Source organism: Giraffa tippelskirchi, chromosome 2 (assembly GCF_054371585.1).
Source record: "Giraffa tippelskirchi isolate mGirTip1 chromosome 2, T2T-mGirTip1v1.2.pri, whole genome shotgun sequence".
NCBI lineage: Eukaryota > Metazoa > Chordata > Mammalia > Artiodactyla > Giraffidae > Giraffa > Giraffa tippelskirchi.
In genome coordinates this window covers 78,760,055-78,787,253 of record NC_137276.1, presented here as the reverse complement: position 1 = coordinate 78,787,253, position 27,199 = coordinate 78,760,055, and the positions used below count along the sequence as shown (strand labels likewise).

The window sequence follows — 27,199 nt, the reverse complement described above, 5'->3', positions numbered from 1 at the left end:
CACGTTAGTATACATTTTAAAAAGTACCAAAGATGGACTTGCTCTCACTCTGGAGCTCTGGTGGGCAGTAGAGGTGTAGTTGGCTCCAGGCCTGGAGATGTTTCCAGAGCTTGTTCTGGAGCTGCTGCTGTAGTTCCAAGAAGAGAAAACATCATCCATAGGACTGCTTCTCCACATGTCTCCCAAAAATAGAAAAGAAAGCTTCTCACTGCCACTCAATGATCTCTCAAACATGCCAGCCCCAGAAAGTCTTCCCAGACTGCAGTCCAGGGCAATAGGGATCTGAGCCTCCTCATTGCTCCTGGTCCAGCTCCAGCCACAGAAGGCTCTGCTCTGTGTGGTCCATGCGGATGGCTCCCTGCCATCCTCATTTGCCCCCATCACCCACCTCAAGTCCTCCTCACATCCCCCTCTGCCTCAGTGGGCTCCAGGGTCTCCAGCTGTTCCAGAAGATAGCGGACTCCGTGCTCCAGGTCTGAGTCACTCATGCTGGGCTCTATTTAAGCCAGTAGCATCCTCAGGCAGGGAAATTCTGGGGGCTGGTGGAAATCCTCATGGTAATGGTACAGCTAAATGCCCAGGATGGTGGACATGACCCTGGGGGGAGTCACGTGGGCAGCAGAGTCAGAGACCTGGCCTTCCCGCCACACTGCACTCCAGGGCCGCCCTGTGGGGACCTGGGCCTCTGCGCCTTTTGCCCCTGCCTCTCCAGAGATCAGTTCTCCTCCACGGCCCATCTCACCTGGACGACCGGGCAGAGGAGTCCTGGACACAGGGGCAGGGTCGCCAACCAGCCTGCTCAAGTGCCAACTCTTGATCCACGGTGTCACCATCTGTCCGTTTCCTGAGGGCAGCCTGGCCCAGCACACTGTCCCCCTCCCTCCCTCTCCCCCGGCTGTCACCACCCCGAGGGCAGGCAGGGCGTCTACTCTGGTCACTGCATCTCGGGAACACATAGGGGTCCCAGGAGTATCTGGCCCAGGAGGGTACACACAGACTCTGTCATCTGCCCGGGCTTCCTGCGGGCCTCCTAACACCTCAGATTTACCTCCTCCATCTACAGGCTGCCTCGTCCACTAGGGACGTGCCTGCGCCTCCTGCTGCCACTGACACTCATCCTTCACCAGCGAGGGCTCAGCTGTCCCCTGAGTGTCATGGGACCCCTGAGCACCAGCTGAGCACCCCCGCTGAGGTTCCAGCACACGGTGAGCAGGATGCTCTCCACACTTTGTGTTCTGGGTCCCAGGATCGGGGGAAGAGGCAGGACTGGGAGGGACAGGCGATGGCTGGAGACTCTCATGGGGGGGACTCTGACCTCTGACCTCCCATATGCGCATCCCAATATTCATAGCAGCATTGCTTTCAATGGCCAAGACATAAAAACAATCTATGTGTCCAGCAGTAGATGAATGGAAATATGGCCATACAGTACATATATAGAGATATGTACATATCCTTTCAAAATTGAATTTTGATGATGTCTTTTTTCCAGAAATTTACTCATATAGCCTAACATGTTAAGCATACAGGGAGGAAATTTCACATTCTCTTTTATATAATTCTTTTCGGAAAAGTATTTATCTTACTCATAATAGGCTCATTTTAATTGGCTTGAAAGAGTCCATCTAATTTCCAGATAGAAAGACTACACTTTCCTGTTCCCAAACCAAAATTTACTTGATTCCATCAAACATACTGTTTCTATTCCGATTATATTATTATTGTTTACTATTTCCATATTAAATCCCTCCTCCATTTCCACTGTTTAAAATTTTCTCTTCATTCTCAGGTACAAAAATGTGGTGTGTAACTTCAGTTTTGAAATTTAAGGAAAAACTTTCCAGTTTTACTAAAAAAAAAAAAATACAGCTCCATAAAAGAAAAAAAAAAAAACACAGCAGAAATGAGGTGAGAGTACGTGATGGATAGAAGCATGTGTTTTCAACCATATAAGACAACGAGTTCAAAGCAACCACATACAAAGAATATAAAAGCTTTTTAAAGTAAAATAGAAACAGAGACAGTGTTCGAAAAACTCCCATCGGAGGAAGTGCCACGCTCAGTAAATCTCAAAACACACCCCTGACCTTACCGAATCCGAAGACAAAGAGCGTTTTCAATGACTTTCAACCCTTGCTATTACAGAAAGGTTTTTCAATGGCAGCATGCCTTACGTGGTAGGAAAGGCACCTTTTTAACCAGGAGCTAGGGCCTTGATGGGTTAATTGCAGTAACATGAATCACCTGGAGGAGCCATCTTACCCATCCACTTAGCTTTTTCCCAATTAATCCAATGATCTAAGATGCTGGGGGCTGAGAAGGCTCCTTCACGGAGAAACTTGTGATAAACCCATGGTACATAGTAGTTACCCTTCATGGACTCGTAGGAAACACTTGAAAAATCCAAGACTTCACCTGATGATGGTTTGGTCAAGAGGAGAGAAAGCTCCTTCTCAGCTACCACCCATTTCATACGAGGGTTTGCCATTTCCAGAGCCTGAGAATTCCTGGCACCCTTGCGCGAAGGACAATTCCCCTGGGGGTCCAGCGGACACCCGGCATGGGGGACCAGGGGTATGGACTTTCCATAGCACCAGGGGCCTCACCTCTCAGCACCGACTGGGGAAATCTATGCTTCATATCCTTCCCTCTGTGCTGCTTTATTCACAGCTTCATGGATGTACAGATGAGGTTTCAAACAACACAAAAACCCACATGCCTAAAGTGTACAGTTCAGTAAGTTTGGACACGTGTATATACCCAGAAAAGCTTTAGCTGAATTAAGATCAAGACATACAGACGGCTGCCCAAGCTTGCTTCATGCCCCTTGTCAGCCACGCCTCCCACCCATCCCCAAGCAATCTCTGACCTGTTTTCTTCAGAAATGAAATAGTTCTGTATCTGGCTGCTTTTCCTCGGCATGAATGTTTGCAAGTAAACTAACTATGAGGGGAGCTCCGCTGAGTTCCTTCATGTAGGCCAGTGGCAGCAGGTTGCCCAGCAGGGGGACCCCGTGCAGGCATTGCATATGGGGATGGATGGCTTGGTAAGGGATCCTCAGAAGAGGCAGAGGCTGAGATAGCCGCCTTCCCTACTAGGAATCAGACTCCCCCACAACAGAATCACACTGGGATTCGAACATGGCTAAAGGAAGATGCGATCAGAGTCACTTTGTCAGGACTCCAGCGAGTGCGCTCTAAGACGTTAAACGATGCCAAGTGGGCAAACACAGGACAGGGAGAGAAGGAAGCTCCTGGTAAATACCTAGATAGACTACAGGAGCCTTTCGCAGATTCACTGAGATGGATCCCGAAAGTGCAGAGGGAGGAATGATCTCAAAAGATAGATTTCTCACTCGGTGGGCTCCAGATATCCGCAGGAAGCTACTACAACAGGCGTATGGACCAAATCAGTCTTAGATAACCTGTTGCGACAGGTTCAGACACTTTATAATGGCAGGGAGGTAGAGGACAAGAGTCAGGAAAAGACCAGGAAAGACGGAAGTGCCAGCAATGGCTCTCACCTCCACTCTGAACCAGCCGGAGAAAAACGCCCACAGGGATCCAGGCGGAAAGGAACAGACTTGCTGTTACCGTAGAAAGCGGGGACACCTGCGAGAATTGCTCTCAGGCATCGAAGCCGCCACTGGCTTCAGGCCCAGCCTGCAGACGTCCACACTGCAGAAGGCTGCCCTCCGAGGCATAGGCCCCAGGGATTGGACTTACAAGGCAGTCAGGACTGAAGGTGTTTGGGGCTCCCCGCACAAGCTCCTGGGGTAATTACACCTGAGGAACCCTGGGTCATGAAAACTGAGGGGGCCAATCAGTCGATTTCCTCTTAGACCACAGGGCAACTTAGTCTGTGTTTACTGAGGCCCCTGGACCACACTTGGCCCGATCCGCTTCCGTGATGATACTGATCTGCATGAGCCAAACATTATTATTTCAGTTGTCCTCTAAACTACAATATGTAATATCAAGGAATAGATTACTTCTGTTAAAACACCGTGTGAACTGTAACGTGACAATCCCCGTTTCGGAGACATCTCCTCGCGTAAGTACCATGAGTAAAGATTGCCCGTCTATTCTGCACATCACATTCTTGCACGTGGTCCACGTCAAAGTCATCTTCCATCAGTCACAGTGCCTCAGCCGTTCTTGGGGAAACGCTCCTTATCCTTCAGTGCACAAAGTTAAGTGAGTCTGAACCCTCTCCCTCGCCGCAGCAAAGAGAGGCCCACAGAGCCATTGAGGGGTGCCTTCCAACTACTAGGGAGGCCTAGGATTGCTTCTGTCACCCAGCCGTAAAGCACCCAGAGCTCTGGGAGGCTGGGCAGACGGTGTGCAGGCTTTGAGCGCCCCTTGCTTAACGGGTCACTGTACATTTGGAAAACTGAAGCCCAGATAGGAGTGGGGAAACCCCGGGCCCGGAGCAGGGGCAGAGTCTCAGGCCACCCTAGGCTAGGGCTGCACCACACACCCTGGCTTGGCTTTGGGAATTAGAGAGCCAAGAACCCCAGAACATCCCCACTCATCTGGATCAGATGTCTCTGGGCGTCCACACAAATATACACGACACTCGCACTAACGTCAGAAGAAGTGAGACTAGGGCATGGGGGTCAGAGGGGGAGTGGGTCTGGGGTGGTGACAGATCCAGCAGAAGCAAGGCGATGACCACAGGCTGGATGTCACACTGTCGTTGGTGCAGGAACGGACCACGACTCAGCCGCAGGCCTCTGCCAGTGTCTCCCAGGGGTTTGAGGCTGTGGACTCAGCTGAGACACGAGCCGCTTCATTCAGGGGAGGGCCACAAGGCCTCCTCAGAGGCGGCTTCCCAGAATGAGGGACCAGGCGGGGGAAATGTGTGGCAGAGAGGAAACTGCAACACTGATGAAGAAGCGGAAATGGAAACACTAATGGAACACTCCTGCCACAGGGCCTCCAAAAGTTGACTACATGGTATTCAGTCGACACCCACATTCCACTCCTACGACAATACCCGGAAGTAGCACACACACAAAGTCACAAGCCTGCACACAAGGGTTCAGAGCAGCACTAGGCACAAGAGCCCAAAGGGGAACATAGTCCCCATGTCCATCAACAGATGAGGGGAGAGTCGCATGCACTGCTCTCCCAGACTGCAGGATTATTCGTCGTCAAATAGGACGCAGATGCTGTGCAATAGAGAACAGACGTGTTCATGGATCGTCGTGAATGGTCTCCATGCCGCTCACACACACAATTGAAAAAGTCAAAGAATTCAATTTCTATCTAAGTTTATTTCATAGAAAAAGTAAGTTTATACATGTACTAAAAAAACCAAAACACAGGTTAAGAGAGGGAATTATAGGGGTGAAGAGACAGGCTCCAGGGCTGGTGCAGGCATTGGGGCAGCACACCATCTGCCTTTCCCAGGCGAGGCTTGCTGACGATCTGGGAGCAGCTCCAGGGATATTAGGGGAGGAGCTGGCTCCAGCGCCTCAGCTGCCAGAAGAGCTGGGTCTGTTGGGGTCTCTAGAACCACAGGTGGATAACACCGGAGCCACAGCTGACTGCAAAGCACGAAGGAGCTCCAGAGCCAAGGCAGTGCCCTGGCCGACGATGGCTTAAGCCTGGGGACTGAGGCTGCAGAAGCAGCGCGGGCACAGGATTTGTGGGTGATTGAAGATCGGAATGAGGAAGAGGGCTGTTTCTTGCACGTTCTCTGCATCTAGAAGTCGAGCCTGGAGGTGCTTTTCCTCACTTCCTCGCTTCATTGAGAGCCACAGCATGAGTATGCTGCGGCTCTGGGTTTGGAGCTGGCATGGTTACATGATGTAGAGCTTGACCTTCAGTAGGAGCTGGGCTTTCAGTCTGCTCTAACTGTGGAGCTGTGGCAGTTACTAGGGGTGCTGCTGGCTCTAGGTTTGGTGATGTTTCCAGAGCTGCTTCTCCAGCGGGGGCTGTATCTCCCAGAAGAGAAAGCGCTGTCAGTAAGACTGCTTGTGCATGCATCCCAAAGACAGGAACCTACTCGCTGCTTAGCCCTGAAATCTCAATCCAAGATGCCCCCTAACCCCAGGAAGCCTTCCCAGGCTGCAGTCCAGGGGAATAGTCATCTGAGGAGCTTCCTCAATGCTCCTGGCCTAGTTCCAGCCTCAGAAGGCTCTGCTCTGTGTGGCCCAGCCCCCTCCCTTCCTTATTCGGCCCCGTCCTCCTCACCCAGCCCGAGTCCTCCTCACCATGCCCCTCTGCCTCAGTGGGCTCCAGGGTCTCCAGCTGTGCCAGGAGATGGCGGGCTCGCTGCTCCAGGTCCGAGGCAGGCATGTTGAGCTCTATGTAAGCCAGGAGCATCTTGAGGCAGGGAAATTCTGGGGGCTGCTGGAAATCTTCAGGGTAAAGGTGCAGCCAGGTGCTCAGGATGGAGGACATGGCCCTGGGGGGAGTCACGTGGGTAGCAGTCAGAGACCTGGCCTTCCCGCCACACTGCACTCCAGGGCTGCCCTGTGGGGACCTGGGCCTCTGCGCCTTCTGCCTCTGCCCATCCAGAGGTCAGTTCTCCTCCACGGCTCATCTCACCTGGCAGAACAGGCAGAGGAGGCCTGGACACAGGGGCGGGGCCGCCAACCAGCCTGCTCAAGTGCCAGCCCTTGATCCACGGTGTCACCATCTGTCCGCTTCTTCACGGCAGCCTGGCTCAGCGTACTGTCCCTTGCCCTGCCCCTCCCCCTGCTGTCACCACTGCGAGGGCAGGCAGGGCATCTACTCTGGTCTCTGCATCTCGGGAACACGTAGGGGTCCCAGGAGGATCTGGCCCAGGAGGGTACACACAGACTCTGTCATCTACCCAGGCTTCCTGCGGGCCTCATAGCACCTCAGATTTACCTCCTACATCTACAGGCTGCCTCGTCCGCTAGGGACGCGCCTGCGTCTCCTGCCACCACTGACACTCATCCTTCACCAGCGAGGACTCAGCTGTCCCGAGTGTCACGGGTCCCCTGAGCACCCGCTGAGGTTCCAGCACACGGTCAGCAGGATGCTCTCCACACTTTGCGTTCTGGGTCCCAGGATCGGGGGTAGAGGCAGGACTGGGATGGACAGGCGAGGGTTGTAGACTCTCATGGGGCAGACTCTGAACTCTGACCTCCCAGAGGCTGCTTACAGCACGCCAGACACCTCCACAGCTCTCTTGGCCTCCTTTCCTGTTTTGCACGAGAAGCCCCCTAGACCTCGGCCCCCAGGGGGAACCAGAAGCTATGTGGGATCCAGGATTCTGCCAGCCCTGCCCATTCAGAAACCCCAAGACTCCGGGCAGTTCTCTGGGGAAGGGAGTCAGTCCCTCTTGAATCAAAATCCACTCACATTTTCAGCTGCTGCAGGGCTCCACCATCCGCATCGCAGTACGGGAGGATGCATCCGTACCTACAGGAGGCCAGGGAGGCGTCACATGGTCAGTACTGGAGACACGCCCCACATGTGATGGCTAGTGTGACAGGCTTCTCCCCCTCACCGAGAGAACTGATGCCCTGGGGGGCAGGACTGCTGTCTGCTCCATGCATTACATGATGGTTTTCCCAGAAAAGTGCCTGCATCTCATGCGCCTGCCTTTATATTTCAAGAGCGAATGAGCCCAACCGGCCCCATCCAAGTGCCTGGGGCGCCACTCATCACTCCCAGGGAGCCCTGTTCTCAATGCCCCAGGGCAGGGCACCTCTCACACCTCACCTTGCAATTGGGAAAACGCTTTGGGACAAAGTCAAAGGCTCAGAGACCACCGAGACATAGGCTTCCTCGAAGGGAGGAGGAACGAGATGACTCAGCACAACCACAGCCTTAACAGGGCTCCAGGCGCCCAGAAAGCCCTTTCCAGGACGCACCCACGTAGTCCCCACAGACACCCTGGGGGCGGCTCCTCCCTTTACCCTCTGGGTGCAGAGGGGGCCACTGGGGCTCAGAGAGGTGGAGAGCCATTCCCACCACTCACAGCTGGAAGGGGACCGGGTCCCCCCGAGTCCCCAGTGGGGGAGGGGAAGTGCTCACCTCATGAAGAGAAGGTCCAGCACCTGCTGAGGGCTGCCAAAAGCCCTGTAGGTACCCAGGAATCTGGGGAGGTAGGAGGGGTCACCGCCCAGGAAGGCAGGCACCAGGTTGCCCACCAACGTCTCCAGTCTGCGTCTCTGCACGCTCCACACCCTGCAGGGCTCATTCCTGTCCCCTGGGGACACATTTTCCCCCTGGGGTGGAACGAGGAAGAGACAAGAGTCAGAGGCCGCACCAAGGACTACAGGAAGGCCGGGGCTGGAGCTCAGACTGAGGCCCCAAGCCTCGGGAATCATGGCAAGGGGAGGGCCAGGAGTGCCCTCCACAGAATAAACGTCTTGGCATCACGAGTGAACTGGCAAAGGGCCACGGTTACGTGTGTTAGCGTCTCGGGGCAGTTTGTACTGGACAGCTCCCCGCGTGTTAACTGCGTCCCCTGTGGTGGTGACCAACACATCCCATTTTGGGGGTGAGAACTGGGGTGACAGGGGCTGATCCTGGGGTGAGAGGCATCAGGGTTCTCAGGCCCACATGGATACGTGGGGATGGAGTTAATACAGGATACACTGTAGAAACATGTGGAAAGGCTCCTTGGGGAACATCAAGTGAAATCCTTTCACAATCTCCTTCCGAGATTCCCACATGGACGTAAAGAGTGATTTTGCATCTGGACACCTCAGGGCCTAGGCCGCGAGGGCGTGTCGCACACCTGACACTCCCAGGTTCCTTTGGGAGCAGGCCTCTAGGAGGGACCCAGGGGAGCGCCAGGGTGGCTCTGGGACCCGGAACTTCCTGGCTGGAGGGTCTCCTCCCGGCTGGCACTCACCCTCTGCCCGCCCTGGGCTCTGTTGCTGCTCTGGGCCTCCTGTTCCTCGTGCAGGGAGATGGCGCAGGGGGCTCCGTAGACCGGCGCCTGTCCGCAGTCTCGGGAGGAGCCCTGTGAACACAGTGCCCGCCAGCCAGGCAGAAAGTCTCAGGCCACCGGCCAGCTGTCTCTGGTGCTTCTTGGACCCCCAGACCTCTCCCCTCCAGACACATGCCCACCACTCTCTGCACAGACCTCCACCGAGGAAGAAGACACCCGACCGCCTGAGGGCCTTGGATCCACACTGGCACAGAGAAGAGCACCTCAGGGATCCTCTTTCCCCACTGCCAGCCTGTCCTCAGGTGTGATGGTGATCGGACCACCAGGTCACGATGTGCCCACCAACCTGTTCCTGCCCAGAGGGAGAACCTCCCCTCAAGTCCCACTTCCCCACACCTGGAGATGAGGGCAGCTGGCGCTGCCCAGGGAGGGCTCCCGGTGGCGGCCAGGCCTGGTGGGGCCACCTCTAGGTTGCCTGCTGTTACCTTTGGGGACCTCCTGCTAAAGGACCAGAGGCATCCAGGTTGAGCGCTGAACCGCCTGAAACATCTGAAAAACCTCTCCCTCCAGGGTTTCCTGAAGCAGAAGCCCTGGGCAGTCGAGACACAGCGGGAGAACATCCTTCTGGATCAAGTCTCTCCAGCCAAGTGAGCCCCAACTGGCTGTGGCGCTGTTACTAGAACGTGGCTGCCTGGTTACAGGGTTCCGAGTTCTGTTAGGGTCTGCCGACAAGGAAGTGACTTCACCACCCGGGGGTCCCCTCCTTGAACTGACAGTTGACACCTGTACATATAGCCCTCGGGATACTGACCGCTCACCCCTCATCCACGCAGCCCCAGTTCTCACACAGTTGCACCACACAGCCCTCCACACAGCTCCCGGGCAGGGTCTATGTGCAGCTCTGGGTAGGCAGACCTGGGTCCAGGCTCGCCTCCTCATTCCTACCTCTTCTCCATCCTGGATGAGTCCTTGTGTCTCTCAAGGCCTGTCCGTGTCCTCACGTGCACACGAGGATTATGCCCACGTGGATATCTAGGGATGTCCTGAGACAGAGGTGGGAAAAACCCTGGAACATGTGGGAGCTGTGTCCCATGCAGGCAGTGCCTCCAGTCTCTTTTCTTGTCCCCCAATTACCTCTCCCATGTTTGTTCCTCTTCTGTTCTCATCCCACTGCCGCTGCTGTGCTATGTCGGTTCAGTCGTATCCGACTCTGTGTGACCCCACACACGGCAGCCCACCAAGCTCCCAGGTCCCTGGAATTCTTCAGGCAAGAACACTGGAGTGGGTTGCCATTTCCTTCTCCAATGAATGAAAGTGAAAAGTGAAAGTGAAGTCGCACCGTCATGTCTGACTCTTTGCGACCCCATGGACTATAGCCTACCAGGCTCCTCCATCCATGGGATTTTCCAGGCAAGAGTACTGGAGTGGGTTGCCATTGCCTTCTCCGGATCTCGTCCCACAGTGCTTATTAAATGTCAGTGTGAGTGAGCGTGTGTGTGTGGAACCCAGGGCTCACTCTGGTAGGCCAGAAGAAAACTGCCGTGTAAGGCGGGATAAGCAACAGCTTCCTAAGATCTGAGAGTTTCTCATTTCCACAGCAAACCTGATGAGAAGGGTTTCACCTTTGGCCAAGGAGGTCAAGACCCTGTGACACAAGGCCTTAAAGGTGGCAGGGGCTGCAGCTGGGATGACAGACTCACATAGTCTGGCCCCACTGTCCACACCCATCACCATAGTGCAGGCCGTGATGACACAGCTGCCTTCACGGGGCTCACAGCCCAGCAGGCTCAGCATCTCAGACTGGACACACAGAGGCCCAGGGACAAACTGGTGCTCGCAGCCTGTCATCTGCCACACAGACTTGACCGTCTCATCTGTTGTGGCTTTATGTTCCTGTCCTTAAATAACTCGGTCAGTTTTGAGATTGCACCCAAGTACAGCATTTCAGACCCTTTGGTTGACTATGAGGGCTACTCCATTTCTTCCAAGGGATTCTTGCCCACAGTAGCAGATGTAATGTTCATTTGAATTAAATTCACCCATTCCAGTCCATTGTAGTTCACTGATTCCTAAAATGTCGACGTCCACTCTTGCCATCTCCTGTTTGGCCACTTCCAATTTACCTTGATTCATGGACCTAACATTCCAGGTTCTCATGCAATATTGTTCTTCATAACATCGGGATTTACTTGCATCACCAGCCACATCCAGAACCGGGCGTCGTTTTCGCTTTGGCTCCATCTCTTCATTCTCTCTGGAGTTATTTTTCCATTCTTCTCCAGTGGCATACTGAGCACTTACCTACCCTGGAGTTCATCTTTCCGTATCATATCTTTTTGCCTTTCATACTGTTCATGGGATTCTCAAGGCAAGAACACTCAAGCGGTTTGCCATTCCCTTCTCCACCAACAAACAAGCCAAAAATATAAAAGGCAGGTAAGGACAGGCTCTGCAATCAATGATGCTGGCAAAACTGGACACTTATGTGCAAAGCCGTCAAACTGGACCACTCTCTTCCAATATACAGAGAACTCAACGCAAAATGCATTCAGCCTTGAGTAGAAGACCTGAAACCACAGAACTAGAAAAAAAATCAGGTAGAAAGCTCTTGACCAGCCATCTCAGAAATGATTTTTGGATCTGATCCTAAAAACAAAAGAAAGCAAAAAGTAACAAGTGGAATTACAGCAGAGGTCAACAAAATAAAACAGAGAAATGAAATGAAATGAAATGAAATGAAATGGGAGAAAATATTTGCAATTCATATATTTTCTAAGGGGTTAATATCTAAAATATATCAAGAATTCATACCACTGAATGGCAAACAAAAAACTAACTTCATTTAAAAACGGCCCAAACTCTCAATAGCCATTTTGTCCAAAGAAGACATACAGATGGCAAAGAGGCACAGGAAAGATGCTCTACATTTGTAATCATCAAAGAAATGCAAATCCACACCAACAGAAGTTACCCCCTTACATCTCCCAAAATAGCCATCATCAAGAAGAACACAAATCAGTGTTGGCGAGGATGTGAAGAAAAAGAAACACTTGACACTGTTGGTGGGAATGTAAATTGGTGTAGCCAGTATGGAAAACAGTATGAAGGCTCTTCAAAAAATAAGACTACCTCATGATCCAGCAACCCCACTCCTGGACATATATTGGGAGAAAGCTGTACATTGAGAAGATAATGCACTACTAGTTACAATGCCTAAGATGTGGAAGCAACCTAAACGTCCACTGCCAAATGGATAAAGATGTGGTACATAGTCACAATAGGATACTACTTCGACATGAGAAGAACATTTCTCTGGATTCCAAAGTCTTCCCTTCAAGCAAAACTTACCAAACCAACAAACAACCGAGCTCTTTTAGGCCGCTAGAATTCGCAAATACTTGAGCATCTATGATTACTGTGCAGAAATAAAATTTTAAATGCTCATTCAACTTCGAGTAATGCCGTTTCTCAATGGTCTGTTGCTGGAAAAGAGGAACAGAAACACAAATAAACTGTTCAAAAAGCCCTCCATACGCAAAAAACATAAAAAGGCGGAGACTGCTTTACTGCAAACTTTGCTTAGGTGTTAGTATGTCACAAATTGCCCTCCAGGGAGCTCTCTGTGAGCTAGTTCGAGTCAGTCAATAAAGCCTGAAAACACTGAAAGCGAAAGGGAACTTAGACGACTAGGCTTTAGCCGACCAGGCTCCTCCATCCCTGGCATTTTCCAGGCAAGAGTACTGGAGTGGGTTGCTAATTCCTTCTCCAGAGGATCTTCCCGACCCAGGGATCGAACAGAGGTCTCCCACATTGCAGGCAGATGCTTTGCCCTCTGAGCCACCAGGGAAGCCTGTAGGAAAGAGCACGGAGTCCCTTCTGAACAGCCGCTGCCGGCGGCCAGGACGGGATCCCCGAGCTGTGCGCCCCCATCACCCGCGCGCATCCCGGGAGCAGAGATCTCTCACAGCTGCGGACCCACCGCGCCCGACACGCGCGCCCCGCGGCCCCAACTTCGGGCTCCTCGGCGGCACCTCCCCGGCCCGGAACCGCGAGCCCGTGGCGACCGGGCCCAGGCGGCGTCCGCAGACCCAGAGGCCGCCCCCCGCGGTCGTGGGGGCAGCCCCGCCGCGAGGAGACTCGAGGGGCGCCGAGCAGGGAGGGCTGCGAGCGCGCGGGGCGCCCACCGCTCAACGGCCGCCTTGGGGCGCCGGCCCGGCGTCCTCACCCTGCGGCCGATGGCGGCCACCCCGGAGCCGAGGACCGAGGGAGGCTCGCGCTCCTCGGGGCTGCAGGAGTCGGGGGCCGCTGGCCGCTGGGCAGGCGGGGGCGCGCGGTGAGGGGCTGCGGTCGAGCTGCACTTACTCGTGTCTGCGCTGCTCCCTGGTGCGGGGCGTCCCGCAGTGGGGACCGACTCAGTCTCCAACTTCCCTTCCGTCAGGACGGGTCCTGGGGGCTCAGGCGCCTCTGCGCCTCCGCCCTCCACCTGCAGCCGCTCACGCCTGCGCACTCGCTCCGGGGCCGGTGGGGGCGGGGAGGGGCGCCTGTCAGCCTGGGCACTCCTGGCTGGAATATCCTTCTTTTAAATGCAAAGTGTTGGACTTGATATCAATTTCTAAAAAAATAAACGTCAAGTTTTCTTTATCCTAATCACAATTTCGTGACTATAGATTCTGTCTTTGGAAGATTTCTTTAAGAATAATTTGTACTTGGTCAACTGAGTCAGATAATAGGTTCAAAATTATATATTGCTTGTATAAATTTTCAGCCAATAATACGTTTTACCCTGTGGAGTTGTATTTAGTGTGTGTGTGGGGGGGGTTGTTTTTTGTTTTTTTACTACTAATCAGCCTTGGCAGGGGCAGAGTCTTGAGATGAAGGGAGAGTTAGGATCCCCTAGGCTAGGGCTGCCTCCCTGCCACATGGTTTGCCGTGGGAATTGGAGGTCCTAGGACCCCAGAATATTCTGGCAATGGGGAATAGATTCTCTGGGTGTGAGCACAAGTATACACTGACACACATCAGAGGAAGGGACCATAGGGACTGGGGTCAGGGGAGGGGTGGACCTTGGGGCAGTGACAGTGACAGAAACATACATCAATTTCCCCTGGACTAAGGCAAAGACCACCTTGTTGGGCCTCATGTGGAATCCAGGTCAGAACAGCTGCACTGGCTGTGATGAGGAGTCCTCATAAGGCAACTAGACACCCCACGGCTGAAGAGGAGGTTGAGGGTCCTCTTCAAGGTCCCTCTCAAAGCCCCTGGTTCCTATGGATCCTGTCACATTCCCTCCTGGGGCCCAATGAATGCTGAGGTCCTGAAGTCTCTCAGAGCTATGGTGTGTGCTGCGGTTTCCCTGCTTGGTGTGTAGTATGACTGGTTCCCCTTAAAGGGGTGATGTGTCCAGTACTGGGGTGAGAAGAGTGTCCCTTGCACTCCTACACATTCCCCTGCCCCTGAGCTGGCCCATACCTCCTCCTATCAGCATCCGAGCTTCTCAGTGGAGGAATGGAGCCTCTTATCTATTCATTGACCAGCTGTGCCCTGAGCACTCAGTGGGGGTGGTGAGAGAAAGAACCACCAGGGCCACAGTTTGGAGCGGGAAATGGAGAAACCCAGAAAGAAAAGACAGAAAGGAGCAAGTTCTGTGTTGAAAAACAGTAGGTGCCACAATGGGGTCATGGAAAGTCTGCACTGAGGGGACATGTCTGTCCCCAGCAGTGGAATGAAAAGGCGCCAGCCATTCACACATCTGGGGATGATTATCCCAGAAGGAGGCACAAGTGTATGGACACACAGAATGTGTTTGTCCAGAGATGAAGCCAGGGCTAGTGTGGCTGGTGGGAGCTTGGCAGGACAGTAGGGGGACAGTGGGGAGGCAGGAGACAGGGCCTGATGCTTGATGGCTGTGTGAGTGGTCCATTCTGTGTGACAACATTAGCCAGTCTTGAGTGACTTAAGCAACAAACATTTCTTATCTCACACTATCTGTGGACCAGGAATCGGCCATGCTTCAACTGGAGGCCTCTGCCAGTGTCTCCCAGGGGTCTGGGGCTGTGGACTCATTGATTCAGGACCCAAGAGCTCCTCTGTCTGATGGTCTCAATGTTAAGCCACAGATGCCTCTTCATATAGCAACTTGTAATATACAGGCTTGTTTCCTAGAGTGAGGGACCAGGAAGAGAGAAAGACAGAGAGGAAACTGCAATACAAATGAATAAGTAGAGGTTCTACACCTCAACTCTGGGGGATTGTCAAATAGTACAACCACTGTATATAACACCTTCAGCAGTTTCTAAAAAGGACAAGCCTACAGTTTTCAGTCAATCCCAAAGTTCCCCTCCTACATCAATACCCAAACGCATGTGAACACAGATATTCACACGCCTTTACACAAGTATTTCAGAGCACCGTTGTTCAGAAGAACCCAAAGGTGAAAACCCTAATGTCCATCAACAGGTGAAAGCCAAATGTGCTGTTTCCAAAATGGAATGTTGTGTAGCAATGAAAAGAGTGCAAATGTTCTCAAATAGACATTTAATAGGGTTATGTAACATTGTCAATGAACGTACTGCAATTTACAGGTACAATCTAAGATAATCAAACTATTAAATTCTATTTTAAGTGGACTTTATACCATAGAATAAACACGTTAGTATACATTTTAAAAAGTACCAAAGATGGACTTGCTCTCACTCTGGAGCTCTGGTGGGCAGTAGAGGTGTAGTTGGCTCCAGGCCTGGAGATGTTTCCAGAGCTTGTTCTGGAGCTGCTGCTGTAGTTCCAAGAAGAGAAAACATCATCCATAGGACTGCTTCTCCACATGTCTCCCAAAAATAGAAAAGAAAGCTTCTCACTGCCACTCAATGATCTCTCAAACATGCCAGCCCCAGAAAGTCTTCCCAGACTGCAGTCCAGGGCAATAGGGATCTGAGCCTCCTCATTGCTCCTGGTCCAGCTCCAGCCACAGAAGGCTCTGCTCTGTGTGGTCCATGCGGATGGCTCCCTGCCATCCTCATTTGCCCCCATCACCCACCTCAAGTCCTCCTCACATCCCCCTCTGCCTCAGTGGGCTCCAGGGTCTCCAGCTGTTCCAGAAGATAGCGGACTCCGTGCTCCAGGTCTGAGTCACTCATGCTGGGCTCTATTTAAGCCAGTAGCATCCTCAGGCAGGGAAATTCTGGGGGCTGGTGGAAATCCTCATGGTAATGGTACAGCTAAATGCCCAGGATGGTGGACATGACCCTGGGGGGAGTCACGTAGGCAGCAGAGTCAGAGACCTGGCCTTCCCGCCACACTGCACTCCAGGGCCGCCCTGTGGGGACCTGGGCCTCTGCGCCTTTTGCCCCTGCCTCTCCAGAGATCAGTTCTCCTCCACGGCCCATCTCACCTGGACGACCGGGCAGAGGAGTCCTGGACACAGGGGCAGGGTCGCCAACCAGCCTGCTCAAGTGCCAACTCTTGATCCACGGTGTCACCATCTGTCCGTTTCCTGAGGGCAGCCTGGCCCAGCACACTGTCCCCCTCCCTCTCTCTCCCCCGGCTGTCACCACCCCGAGGGCAGGCAGGGCGTCTACTCTGGTCACTGCATCTCGGGAACACATAGGGGTCCCAGGAGTATCTGGCCCAGGAGGGTACACACAGACTCTGTCATCTGCCCGGGCTTCCTGCGGGCCTCCTAACACCTCAGATTTACCTCCTCCATCTACAGGCTGCCTCGTCCACTAGGGACGTGCCTGCGCCTCCTGCTGCCACTGACACTCATCCTTCACCAGCGAGGGCTCAGCTGTCCCCTGAGTGTCATGGGACCCCTGAGCACCAGCTGAGCACCCCCGCTGAGGTTCCAGCACACGGTGAGCAGGATGCTCTCCACACTTTGTGTTCTGGGTCCCAGGATCGGGGGAAGAGGCAGGACTGGGAGGGACAGGCGATGGCTGGAGACTCTCATGGGGGGGACTCTGACCTCTGACCTCCCATATGCGCATCCCAATATTCATAGCAGCATTGCTTTCAATGGCCAAGACATAAAAACAATCTATGTGTCCAGCAGTAGATGAATGGAAATATGGCCATACAGTACATATATAGAGATATGTACATATCCTTTCAAAATTGAATTTTGATGATGTCTTTTTTCCAGAAATTTACTCATATAGCCTAACATGTTAAGCATACAGGGAGGAAATTTCACATTCTCTTTTATATAATTCTTTTCGGAAAAGTATTTATCTTACTCATAATAGGCTCATTTTAATTGGCTTGAAAGAGTCCATCTAATTTCCAGATAGAAAGACTACACTTTCCTGTTCCCAAACCAAAATTTACTTGATTCCATCAAACATACTGTTTCTATTCCGATTATATTATTATTGTTTACTATTTCCATATTAAATCCCTCCTCCATTTCCACTGTTTAAAATTTTCTCTTCATTCTCAGGTACAAAAATGTGGTGTGTAACTTCAGTTTTGAAATTTAAGGAAAAACTTTCCAGTTTTACTAAAAAAAAAAAAATACAGCTCCCATAAAAGAAAAAAAAAAAAACACAGCAGAAATGAGGCGAGAGTACGTGATGGATAGAAGCATGTGTTTTCAACCATATAAGACAACGAGTTCAAAGCAACCACATACAAAGAATATAAAAGCTTTTTAAAGTAAAATAGAAACAGAGACAGTGTTCGAAAAACTCCCATCGGAGGAAGTGCCACGCTCAGTAAATCTCAAAACACACCCCTGACCTTACCGAATCCGAAGACAAAGAGCGTTTTCAATGACTTTCAACCCTTGCTATTACAGAAAGGTTTTTCAATGGCAGCATGCCTTACGTGGTAGGAAAGACACCTTTTTAACCAGGAGCTAGGGCCTTGATGGGTTAATTGCAGTAACATGAATCACCTGGAGGAGCCATCTTACCCATCCACTTAGCTTTTTCCCGATTAATCCAATGATCTAAGATGCTGGGGGCTGAGAAGGCTCCTTCACGGAGAAACTTGTGATAAACCCATGGTACATAGTAGTTACCCCTCATGGACTCGTAGGAAACACTTGAAAAATCCAAGACTTCACCTGATGATGGTTTGGTCAAGAGGAGAGAAAGCTCCTTCTCAGCTACCACCCATTTCATACGAGGGTTTGCCATTTCCAGAGCCTGAGAATTCCTGGCACCCTTGCGCGAAGGACAATTCCCCTGGGGGCCCAGCGGACACCCGGCATGGGGGACCAGGGGTATGGACTTTCCATAGCACCAGGGGCCTCACCTCTCAGCACCGACTGGGGAAACCTATGCTTCATATCCTTCCCTCTGTGCTGCTTTATTCACAGCTTCATGGATGTACAGATGAGGTTTCAAACAACACAAAAACCCACATGCCTAAAGTGTACAGTTCAGTAAGTTTGGACACGTGTATATACCCAGAAAAGCTTTAGCTGAATTAAGATCAAGACATACAGACGGCTGCCCAAGCTTGCTTCATGCCCCTTGTCAGCCACGCCTCCCACCCATCCCCAAGCAATCTCTGACCTGTTTTCTTCAGAAATGAAATAGTTCTGTATCTGGCTGCTTTTCCTCGGCATGAATGTTTGCAAGTAAACTAACTATGAGGGGAGCTCCGCTGAGTTCCTTCATGTAGGCCAGTGGCAGCAGGTTGCCCAGCAGGGAGACCCCGTGCAGGCATTGCATATGGGGATGGATGGCTTGGTAAGGGATCCTCAGAAGAGGCAGAGGCTGAGATAGCCGCCTTCCCTACTAGGAATCAGACTCCCCCACAACAGAATCACACTGGGATTCGAACATGGCTAAAGGAAGATGCGATCAGAGTCACTTTGTCAGGACTCCAGCGAGTGCGCTCTAAGACGTTAAACGATGCCAAGTGGGCAAACACAGGACAGGGAGAGAAGGAAGCTCCTGGTAAATACCTAGATAGACTACAGGAGCCTTTCGCAGATTCACTGAGATGGATCCCGAAGTTGCAGAGGGAGGAATGATCTCAAAAGTTAGATTTCTCACTCGGTGGGCTCCAGATATCCGCAGGAAGCTACTACAACAGGCGTATGGACCAAATCAGTCTTAGATAACCTGTTGCGACAGGTTCAGACACTTTATAATGGCAGGGAGGTAGAGGACAAGAGTCAGGAAAAGACCAGGAAAGACGGAAGTGCCAGCAATGGCTCTCACCTCCACTCTGAACCAGCCGGAGAAAAACGCCCACAGGGATCCAGGCGGAAAGGAACAGACTTGCTGTTACCGTAGAAAGCGGGGACACCTGCGAGAATTGCTCTCAGGCATCGAAGCCGCCACTGGCTTCAGGCCCAGCCTGCAGACGTCCACACTGCAGAAGGCTGCCCTCCGAGGCATAGGCCCCAGGGATTGGACTTACAAGGCAGTCAGGACTGAAGGTGTTTGGGGCTCCCCGCACAAGCTCCTGGGGTAATTACACCTGAGGAACCCTGGGTCATGAAAACTGAGGGGGCCAATCAGTCGATTTCCTCTTAGACCACAGGGCAACTTAGTCTGTGTTTACTGAGGCCCCTGGACCACACTTGGCCCGATCCGCTTCCGTGATGATACTGGTCTGCATGAGCCAAACATTATTATTTCAGTTGTCCTCTAAACTACAATATGTAATATCAAGGAATAGATTACTTCTGTTAAAACACCGTGTGAACTGTAACGTGACAATCCCCGTTTCGGAGACATCTCCTCGCGTAAGTACCATGAGTAAAGATTGCCCGTCTATTCTGCACATCACATTCTTGCACGTGGTCCACGTCAAAGTCATCTTCCATCAGTCACAGTGCCTCAGCCGTTCTTGGGGAAACGCTCCTTATCCTTCAGTGCACAAAGTTAAGTGAGTCTGAACCCTCTCCCTCGCCGCAGCAAAGAGAGGCCCACAGAGCCATTGAGGGGTGCCTTCCAACTACTAGGGAGGCCTAGGATTGCTTCTGTCACCCAGCCGTAAAGCACCCAGAGCTGTGGGAGGCTGGGCAGACGGTGTGCAGGCTTTGAGCGCCCCTTGCTTAACGGGTCACTGTACATTTGGAAAACTGAAGCCCAGATAGGAGTGGGGAAACCCCGGGCCCGGAGCAGGGGCAGAGTCTCAGGCCACCCTAGGCTAGGGCTGCACCACACACCCTGGCTCGGCTTTGGGAATTAGAGAGCCAAGAACCCCAGAACATCCCCACTCATCTGGATCAGATGTCTCTGGGCGTCCACACAAATATACACGACACTCGCACTAACGTCAGAAGAAGTGAGACTAGGGCATGGGGGTCAGAGGGGGAGTGGGTCTGGGGTGGTGACAGATCCAGCAGAAGCAAGGCGATGACCACAGGCTGGATGTCACACTGTCGTTGGTGCAGGAACGGACCACGACTCAGCCGCAGGCCTCTGCCAGTGTCTCCCAGGGGTTTGAGGCTGTGGACTCAGCTGAGACACGAGCCGCTTCATTCAGGGGAGGGCCACAAGGCCTCCTCAGAGGCGGCTTCCCAGAATGAGGGACCAGGTGGGGGAAATGTGTGGCAGAGAGGAAACTGCAACACTGATGAAGAAGCGGAAATGCAAACACTAATGGAACACTCCTGCCACAGGGCCTCCAAAAGTTGACTACATGGTATTCAGTCGACACCCACATTCCACTCCTACGACAATACCCGGAAGTAGCACACACACAAAGTCACAAGCCTGCACACAAGGGTTCAGAGCAGCACTAGGCACAAGAGCCCAAAGGGGAACATAGTCCCCATGTCCATCAACAGATGAGGGGAGAGTCGCATGCACTGCTCTCCCAGACTGCAGGATTATTCGTCGTCAAATAGGACGCAGATGCTGTGCAATAGAGAACAGACGTGTTCATGGATCGTCGTGAATGGTCTCCATGCCGCTCACACACACAATTGAAAAAGTCAAAGAATTCAATTTCTATCTAAGTTTATTTCATAGAAAAAGTAAGTTTATACATGTACTAAAAAAACCAAAACACAGGTTAAGAGAGGGAATTATAGGGGTGAAGAGACAGGCTCCAGGGCTGGTGCAGGCATTGGGGCAGCACACCATCTGCCTTTCCCAGGCGAGGCTTGCTGACGATCTGGGAGCAGCTCCAGGGATATTAGGGGAGGAGCTGGCTCCAGCGCCTCAGCTGCTAGAAGAGCTGGGTCTGTTGGGGTCTCTAGAACCACAGGTGGATAACACCGGAGCCACAGCTGACTGCAAAGCACGAAGGAGCTCCAGAGCCAAGGCAGTGCCCTGGCCGACGATGGCTTAAGCCTGGGGACTGAGGCTGCAGAAGCAGCGCGGGCACAGGATTTGTGGGTGATTGAAGATCGGAATGAGGAAGAGGGCTGTTTCTTGCACGTTCTCTGCATCTAGAAGTCGAGCCTGGAGGTGCTTTTCCTCACTTCCTCGCTTCATTGAGAGCCACAGCATGAGTATGCTGCGGCTCTGGGTTTGGAGCTGGCATGGTTACATGATGTAGAGCTTGACCTTCAGTAGGAGCTGGGCGTTCAGTCTGCTCTAACTGTGGAGCTGTGGCAGTTACTAGGGGTGCTGCTGGCTCTAGGTTTGGTGATGTTTCCAGAGCTGCTTCTCCAGCGGGGGCTGTATCTCCCAGAAGAGAAAGCGCTGTCAGTAAGACTGCTTGTGCATGCATCCCAAAGACAGGAACCTACTCGCTGCTTAGCCCTGAAATCTCAATCCAAGATGCCCCCTAACCCCAGGAAGCCTTCCCAGGCTGCAGTCCAGGGGAATAGTCATCTGAGGAGCTTCCTCAATGCTCCTGGCCTAGTTCCAGCCTCAGAAGGCTCTGCTCTGTGTGGCCCAGCCCCCTCCCTTCCTTATTCGGCCCCGTCCTCCTCACCCAGCCCGAGTCCTCCTCACCATGCCCCTCTGCCTCAGTGGGCTCCAGGGTCTCCAGCTGTGCCAGGAGATGGCGGGCTCGCTGCTCCAGGTCCGAGGCAGGCATGTTGAGCTCTATGTAAGCCAGGAGCATCTTGAGGCAGGGAAATTCTGGGGGCTGCTGGAAATCTTCAGGGTAAAGGTGCAGCCAGGTGCTCAGGATGGAGGACATGGCCCTGGGGGGAGTCACGTGGGTAGCAGTCAGAGACCTGGCCTTCCCGGCACACTGCACTCCAGGGCTGCCCTGTGGGGACCTGGGCCTCTGCGCCTTCTGCCTCTGCCCATCCAGAGGTCAGTTCTCCTCCACGGCTCATCTCACCTGGCAGAACAGGCAGAGGAGGCCTGGACACAGGGGCGGGGCCGCCAACCAGCCTGCTCAAGTGCCAGCCCTTGATCCACGGTGTCACCATCTGTCCGCTTCTTCACGGCAGCCTGGCTCAGCGTACTGTCCCTTGCCCTGCCCCTCCCCCTGCTGTCACCACTGCGAGGGCAGGCAGGGCATCTACTCTGGTCTCTGCATCTCGGGAACATGTAGGGGTCCCAGGAGGATCTGGCCCAGGAGGGTACACACAGACTCTGTCATCTACCCAGGCTTCCTGCGGGCCTCATAGCACCTCAGATTTACCTCCTACATCTACAGGCTGCCTCGTCCGCTAGGGACGCGCCTGCGTCTCCTGCCACCACTGACACTCATCCTTCACCAGCGAGGACTCAGCTGTCCCGAGTGTCACGGGTCCCCTGAGCACCCGCTGAGGTTCCAGCACACGGTCAGCAGGATGCTCTCCACACTTTGCGTTCTGGGTCCCAGGATCGGGGGTAGAGGCAGGACTGGGATGGACAGGCGAGGGTTGTAGACTCTCATGGGGCAGACTCTGAACTCTGACCTCCCAGAGGCTGCTTACAGCACGCCAGACACCTCCACAGCTCTCTTGGCCTCCTTTCCTGTTTTGCACGAGAAGCCCCCTAGACCTCGGCCCCCAGGGGGAACCAGAAGCTATGTGGGATCCAGGATTCTGCCAGCCCTGCCCATTCAGAAACCCCAAGACTCCGGGCAGTTCTCTGGGGAAGGGAGTCAGTCCCTCTTGAATCAAAATCCACTCACATTTTCAGCTGCTGCAGGGCTCCACCATCCGCATCGCAGTACGGGAGGATGCATCCGTACCTACAGGAGGCCAGGGAGGCGTCACATGGTCAGTACTGGAGACACGCCCCACATGTGATGGCTAGTGTGACAGGCTTCTCCCCCTCACCGAGAGAACTGATGCCCTGGGGGGCAGGACTGCTGTCTGCTCCATGCATTACATGATGGTTTTCCCAGAAAAGTGCCTGCATCTCATGCGCCTGCCTTTATATTTCAAGAGCGAATGAGCCCAACCGGCCCCATCCAAGTGCCTGGGGCGCCACTCATCACTCCCAGGGAGCCCTGGTCTCAATGCCCCAGGGCAGGGCACCTCTCACACCTCACCTTGCAATTGGGAAAACGCTTTGGGACAAAGTCAAAGGCTCAGAGACCACCGAGACACAGGCTTCCTCGAAGGGAGGAGGAACGAGATGACTCAGCACAACCACAGCCTTAACAGGGCTCCAGGCGCCCAGAAAGCCCTTTCCAGGACGCACCCACGTAGTCCCCACAGACACCCTGGGGGCGGCTCCTCCCTTTACCCTCTGGGTGCAGAGGGGGCCACTGGGGCTCAGAGAGGTGGAGAGCCATTCCCACCACTCACAGCTGGAAGGGGACCGGGTCCCCCCGAGTCCCCAGTGGGGGAGGGGAAGTGCTCACCTCATGAAGAGAAGGTCCAGCACCTGCTGAGGGCTGCCAAAAGCCCTGTAGGTACCCAGGAATCTGGGGAGGTAGGAGGGGTCACCGCCCAGGAAGGCAGGCACCAGGTTGCCCACCAACGTCTCCAGTCTGCGTCTCTGCACGCTCCACACCCTGCAGGGCTCATTCCTGTCCCCTGGGGACACATTTTCCCCCTGGGGTGGAACGAGGAAGAGACAAGAGTCAGAGGCCGCACCAAGGACTACAGGAAGGCAGGGGCTGGAGCTCAGACTGAGGCCCCAAGCCTCGGGAATCATGGCAAGGGGAGGGCCAGGAGTGCCCTCCACAGAATAAACGTCTTGGCATCACGAGTGAACTGGCAAAGGGCCACGGTTACGTGTGTTAGCGTCTCGGGGCAGTTTGTACTGGGCAGCTCCCCGCGTGTTAACTGCGTCCCCTGTGGCGGTGACCAACACATCCCATTTTGGGGGTGAGAACTGGGGTGACAGGGGCTGATCCTGGGGTGAGAGGCATCAGGGTTCTCAGGCCCACATGGATACGTGGGGATGGAGTTAATACAGGATACACTGTAGAAACATGTGGAAAGGCTCCTTGGGGAACATCAAGTGAAATCCTTTCACAATCTCCTTCCGAGATTCCCACATGGACGTAAACAGTGATTTTGCATCTGGACACCTCAGGGCCTAGGCCGCGAGGGCGTGTCGCACACCTGACACTCCCAGGTTCCTTTGGGAGCAGGCCTCTAGGAGGGACCCAGGGGAGCGCCAGGGTGGCTCTGGGACCCGGAACTTCCTGGCTGGAGGGTCTCCTCCCGGCTGGCACTCACCCTCTGCCCGCCCTGGGCTCTGTTGCTGCTCTGGGCCTCCTGTTCCTCGTGCGGGGAGATGGAGCAGGGGGCTCCGTAGACCGGCGCCTGTCCGCAGTCTCGGGAGGAGCCCTGTGAACACAGTGCCCGCCAGCCAGGCAGAAAGTCTCAGGCCACCGGCCAGCTGTCTCTGGTGCTTCTTGGACCCCCAGACCTCTCCCCTCCAGACACATGCCCACCACTCTCTGCACAGACCTCCACCGAGGAAGAAGACACCCGACCGCCTGAGGGCCTTGGATCCACACTGGCACAGAGAAGAGCACCTCAGGGATCCTCTTTCCCCACTGCCAGCCTGTCCTCAGGTGTGATGGTGATCGGACCACCAGGTCACGATGTGCCCACCAACCTGTTCCTGCCCAGAGGGAGAACCTCCCCTCAAGTCCCACTTCCCCACACCTGGAGATGAGGGCAGCTGGCGCTGCCCAGGGAGGGCTCCCGGTGGCGGCCAGGCCTGGTGGGGCCACCTCTAGGTTGCCTGCTGTTACCTTTGGGGACCTCCTGCTAAAGGACCAGAGGCATCCAGGTTGAGCGCTGAACCGCCTGAAACATCTGAAAAACCTCTCCCTCCAGGGTTTCCTGAAGCAGAAGCCCTGGTCAGTCGAGACACAGCGGGAGAACATCCTTCTGGATCAAGTCTCTCCAGCCAAGTGAGCCCCAACTGGCTGTGGCGCTGTTACTAGAACGTGGCTGCCTGGTTACAGGGTTCCGAGTTCTGTTAGGGTCTGCCGACAAGGAAGTGACTTCACCACCCGGGGGTCCCCTCCTTGAACTGACAGTTGACACCTGTACATATAGCCCTCGGGATACTGACCGCTCACCCCTCATCCACGCAGCCCCGGTTCTCACACAGTTGCACCACACAGCCCTCCACACAGCTCCCGGGCAGGGTCTATGTGCAGCTCTGGGTAGGCAGACCTGGGTCCAGGCTCGCCTCCTCATTCCTACCTCTTCTCCATCCTGGATGAGTCCTTGTGTCTCTCAAGGCCTGTCCGTGTCCTCACGTGCACACGAGGATTATGCCCACGTGGATATCTAGGGATGTCCTGAGACAGAGGTGGGAAAAACCCTGGAACATGTGGGAGCTGTGTCCCATGCAGGCAGTACCTCCAGTCTCTTTTCTTGTCCCCCAATTACCTCTCCCATGTTTGTTCCTCTTCTGTTCTCATCCCACTGCCGCTGCTGTGCTATGTCGGTTCAGTCGTATCCGACTCTGTGTGACCCCACACACGGCAGCCCACCAAGCTCCCAGGTCCCTGGAATTCTTCAGGCAAGAACACTGGAGTGGGTTGCCATTTCCTTCTCCAATGAATGAAAGTGAAAAGTGAAAGTGAAGTCGCACCGTCATGTCTGACTCTTTGCGACCCCATGGACTATAGCCTACCAGGCTCCTCCATCCATGGGATTTTCCAGGCAAGAGTACTGGAGTGGGTTGCCATTGCCTTCTCCGGATCTCGTCCCACAGTGCTTATTAAATGTCAGTGTGAGTGAGCGTGTGTGTGTGGAACCCAGGGCTCACTCTGGTAGGCCAGAAGAAAACTGCCGTGTAAGGCGGGATAAGCAACAGCTTCCTAAGATCTGAGAGTTTCTCATTTCCACAGCAAACCTGATGAGAAGGGTTTCACCTTTGGCCAAGGAGGTCAAGACCCTGTGACACAAGGCCTTAAAGGTGGCAGGGGCTGCAGCTGGGATGACAGACTCACATAGTCTGGCCCCACTGTCCACACCCATCACCATAGTGCAGGCCGTGATGACACAGCTGCCTTCACGGGGCTCACAGCCCAGCAGGCTCAGCATCTCAGACTGGACACACAGAGGCCCAGGGACAAACTGGTGCTCGCAGCCTGTCATCTGCCACACAGACTTGACCGTCTCAGCTGTTGTGGCTTTATGTTCCTGTCCTTAAATAACTCGGTCAGTTTTGAGATTGCACCCAAGTACAGCATTTCAGACCCTTTGGTTGACTATGAGGGCTACTCCATTTCTTCCAAGGGATTCTTGCCCACAGTAGCAGATGTAATGTTCATTTGAATTAAATTCACCCATTCCAGTCCATTGTAGTTCACTGATTCCTAAAATGTCGACGTCCACTCTTGCCATCTCCTGTTTGGCCACTTCCAATTTACCTTGATTCATGGACCTAACATTCCAGGTTCTCATGCAATATTGTTCTTCATAACATCGGGATTTACTTGCATCACCAGCCACATCCAGAACCGGGCGTCGTTTTCGCTTTGGCTCCATCTCTTCATTCTCTCTGGAGTTATTTTTCCATTCTTCTCCAGTGGCATACTGAGCACTTACCTACCCTGGAGTTCATCTTTCCGTATCATATCTTTTTGCCTTTCATACTGTTCATGGGATTCTCAAGGCAAGAACACTCAAGCGGTTTGCCATTCCCTTCTCCACCAACAAACAAGCCAAAAATATAAAAGGCAGGTAAGGACAGGCTCTGCAATCAATGATGCTGGCAAAACTGGACACTTATGTGCAAAGCCGTCAAACTGGACCACTCTCTTCCAATATACAGAGAACTCAACGCAAAATGCATTCAGCCTTGAGTAGAAGACCTGAAACCACAGAACTAGAAAAAAAATCAGGTAGAAAGCTCTTGACCAGCCATCTCAGAAATGATTTTTGGATCTGATCCTAAAAACAAAAGAAAGCAAAAAGTAACAAGTGGAATTACAGCAGAGGTCAACAAAATAAAACAGAGAAATGAAATGAAATGAAATGAAATGAAATGGGAGAAAATATTTGCAATTCATATATTTTCTAAGGGGTTAATAT

At 53.3% G+C, this 27,199-nt stretch overlaps 2 protein-coding genes across 12 annotated transcripts; both read right to left on the bottom strand.

The window, feature by feature from the left end:
- Positions 1-5,258: 5,258 nt before the first annotated feature.
- On the bottom strand, positions 5,259-10,330 carry LOC145538016 (ral guanine nucleotide dissociation stimulator-like). Of its 6 annotated transcripts, none has more exons than XM_081569246.1 (8): positions 10,018-10,330; positions 9,829-9,926; positions 9,369-9,605; positions 8,845-8,955; positions 8,019-8,212; positions 7,341-7,400; positions 6,221-6,414; positions 5,259-5,947 (listed from the first exon to the last, which is right to left on the bottom strand). In XM_081569246.1, the coding sequence occupies exons 3-8, from the start codon at positions 9,501-9,503 to the stop codon at positions 5,739-5,741; spliced, it is 903 nt and encodes a 300-aa protein (XP_081425372.1). In that variant the 5' UTR covers positions 9,504-9,605; positions 9,829-9,926; positions 10,018-10,330; the 3' UTR covers positions 5,259-5,738. The 6 variants fall into 6 exon arrangements, with proteins under 6 accessions (XP_081425372.1, XP_081425376.1, XP_081425373.1 ...); XM_081569250.1 differs by having other exon boundaries at positions 5,259-5,941; XM_081569247.1 differs by having other exon boundaries at positions 9,369-9,574.
- Positions 10,331-20,787: 10,457 nt separating this feature from the next.
- LOC145538011 (ral guanine nucleotide dissociation stimulator-like) lies at positions 20,788-25,859 on the bottom strand. 6 transcript variants are annotated; one of them, XM_081569234.1, is made up of 8 exons: positions 25,547-25,859; positions 25,358-25,455; positions 24,898-25,134; positions 24,374-24,484; positions 23,548-23,741; positions 22,870-22,929; positions 21,750-21,943; positions 20,788-21,476 (listed from the first exon to the last, which is right to left on the bottom strand). In XM_081569234.1, exons 3-8 carry the CDS (start codon positions 25,030-25,032, stop codon positions 21,268-21,270), a joined length of 903 nt encoding a protein of 300 aa, XP_081425360.1. In that variant the 5' UTR covers positions 25,033-25,134; positions 25,358-25,455; positions 25,547-25,859; the 3' UTR covers positions 20,788-21,267. The 6 variants fall into 6 exon arrangements, with proteins under 6 accessions (XP_081425360.1, XP_081425363.1, XP_081425361.1 ...); XM_081569237.1 differs by having other exon boundaries at positions 20,788-21,470; XM_081569235.1 differs by having other exon boundaries at positions 24,898-25,103.
- Between the last annotated feature and the right edge of the window lie 1,340 nt (positions 25,860-27,199).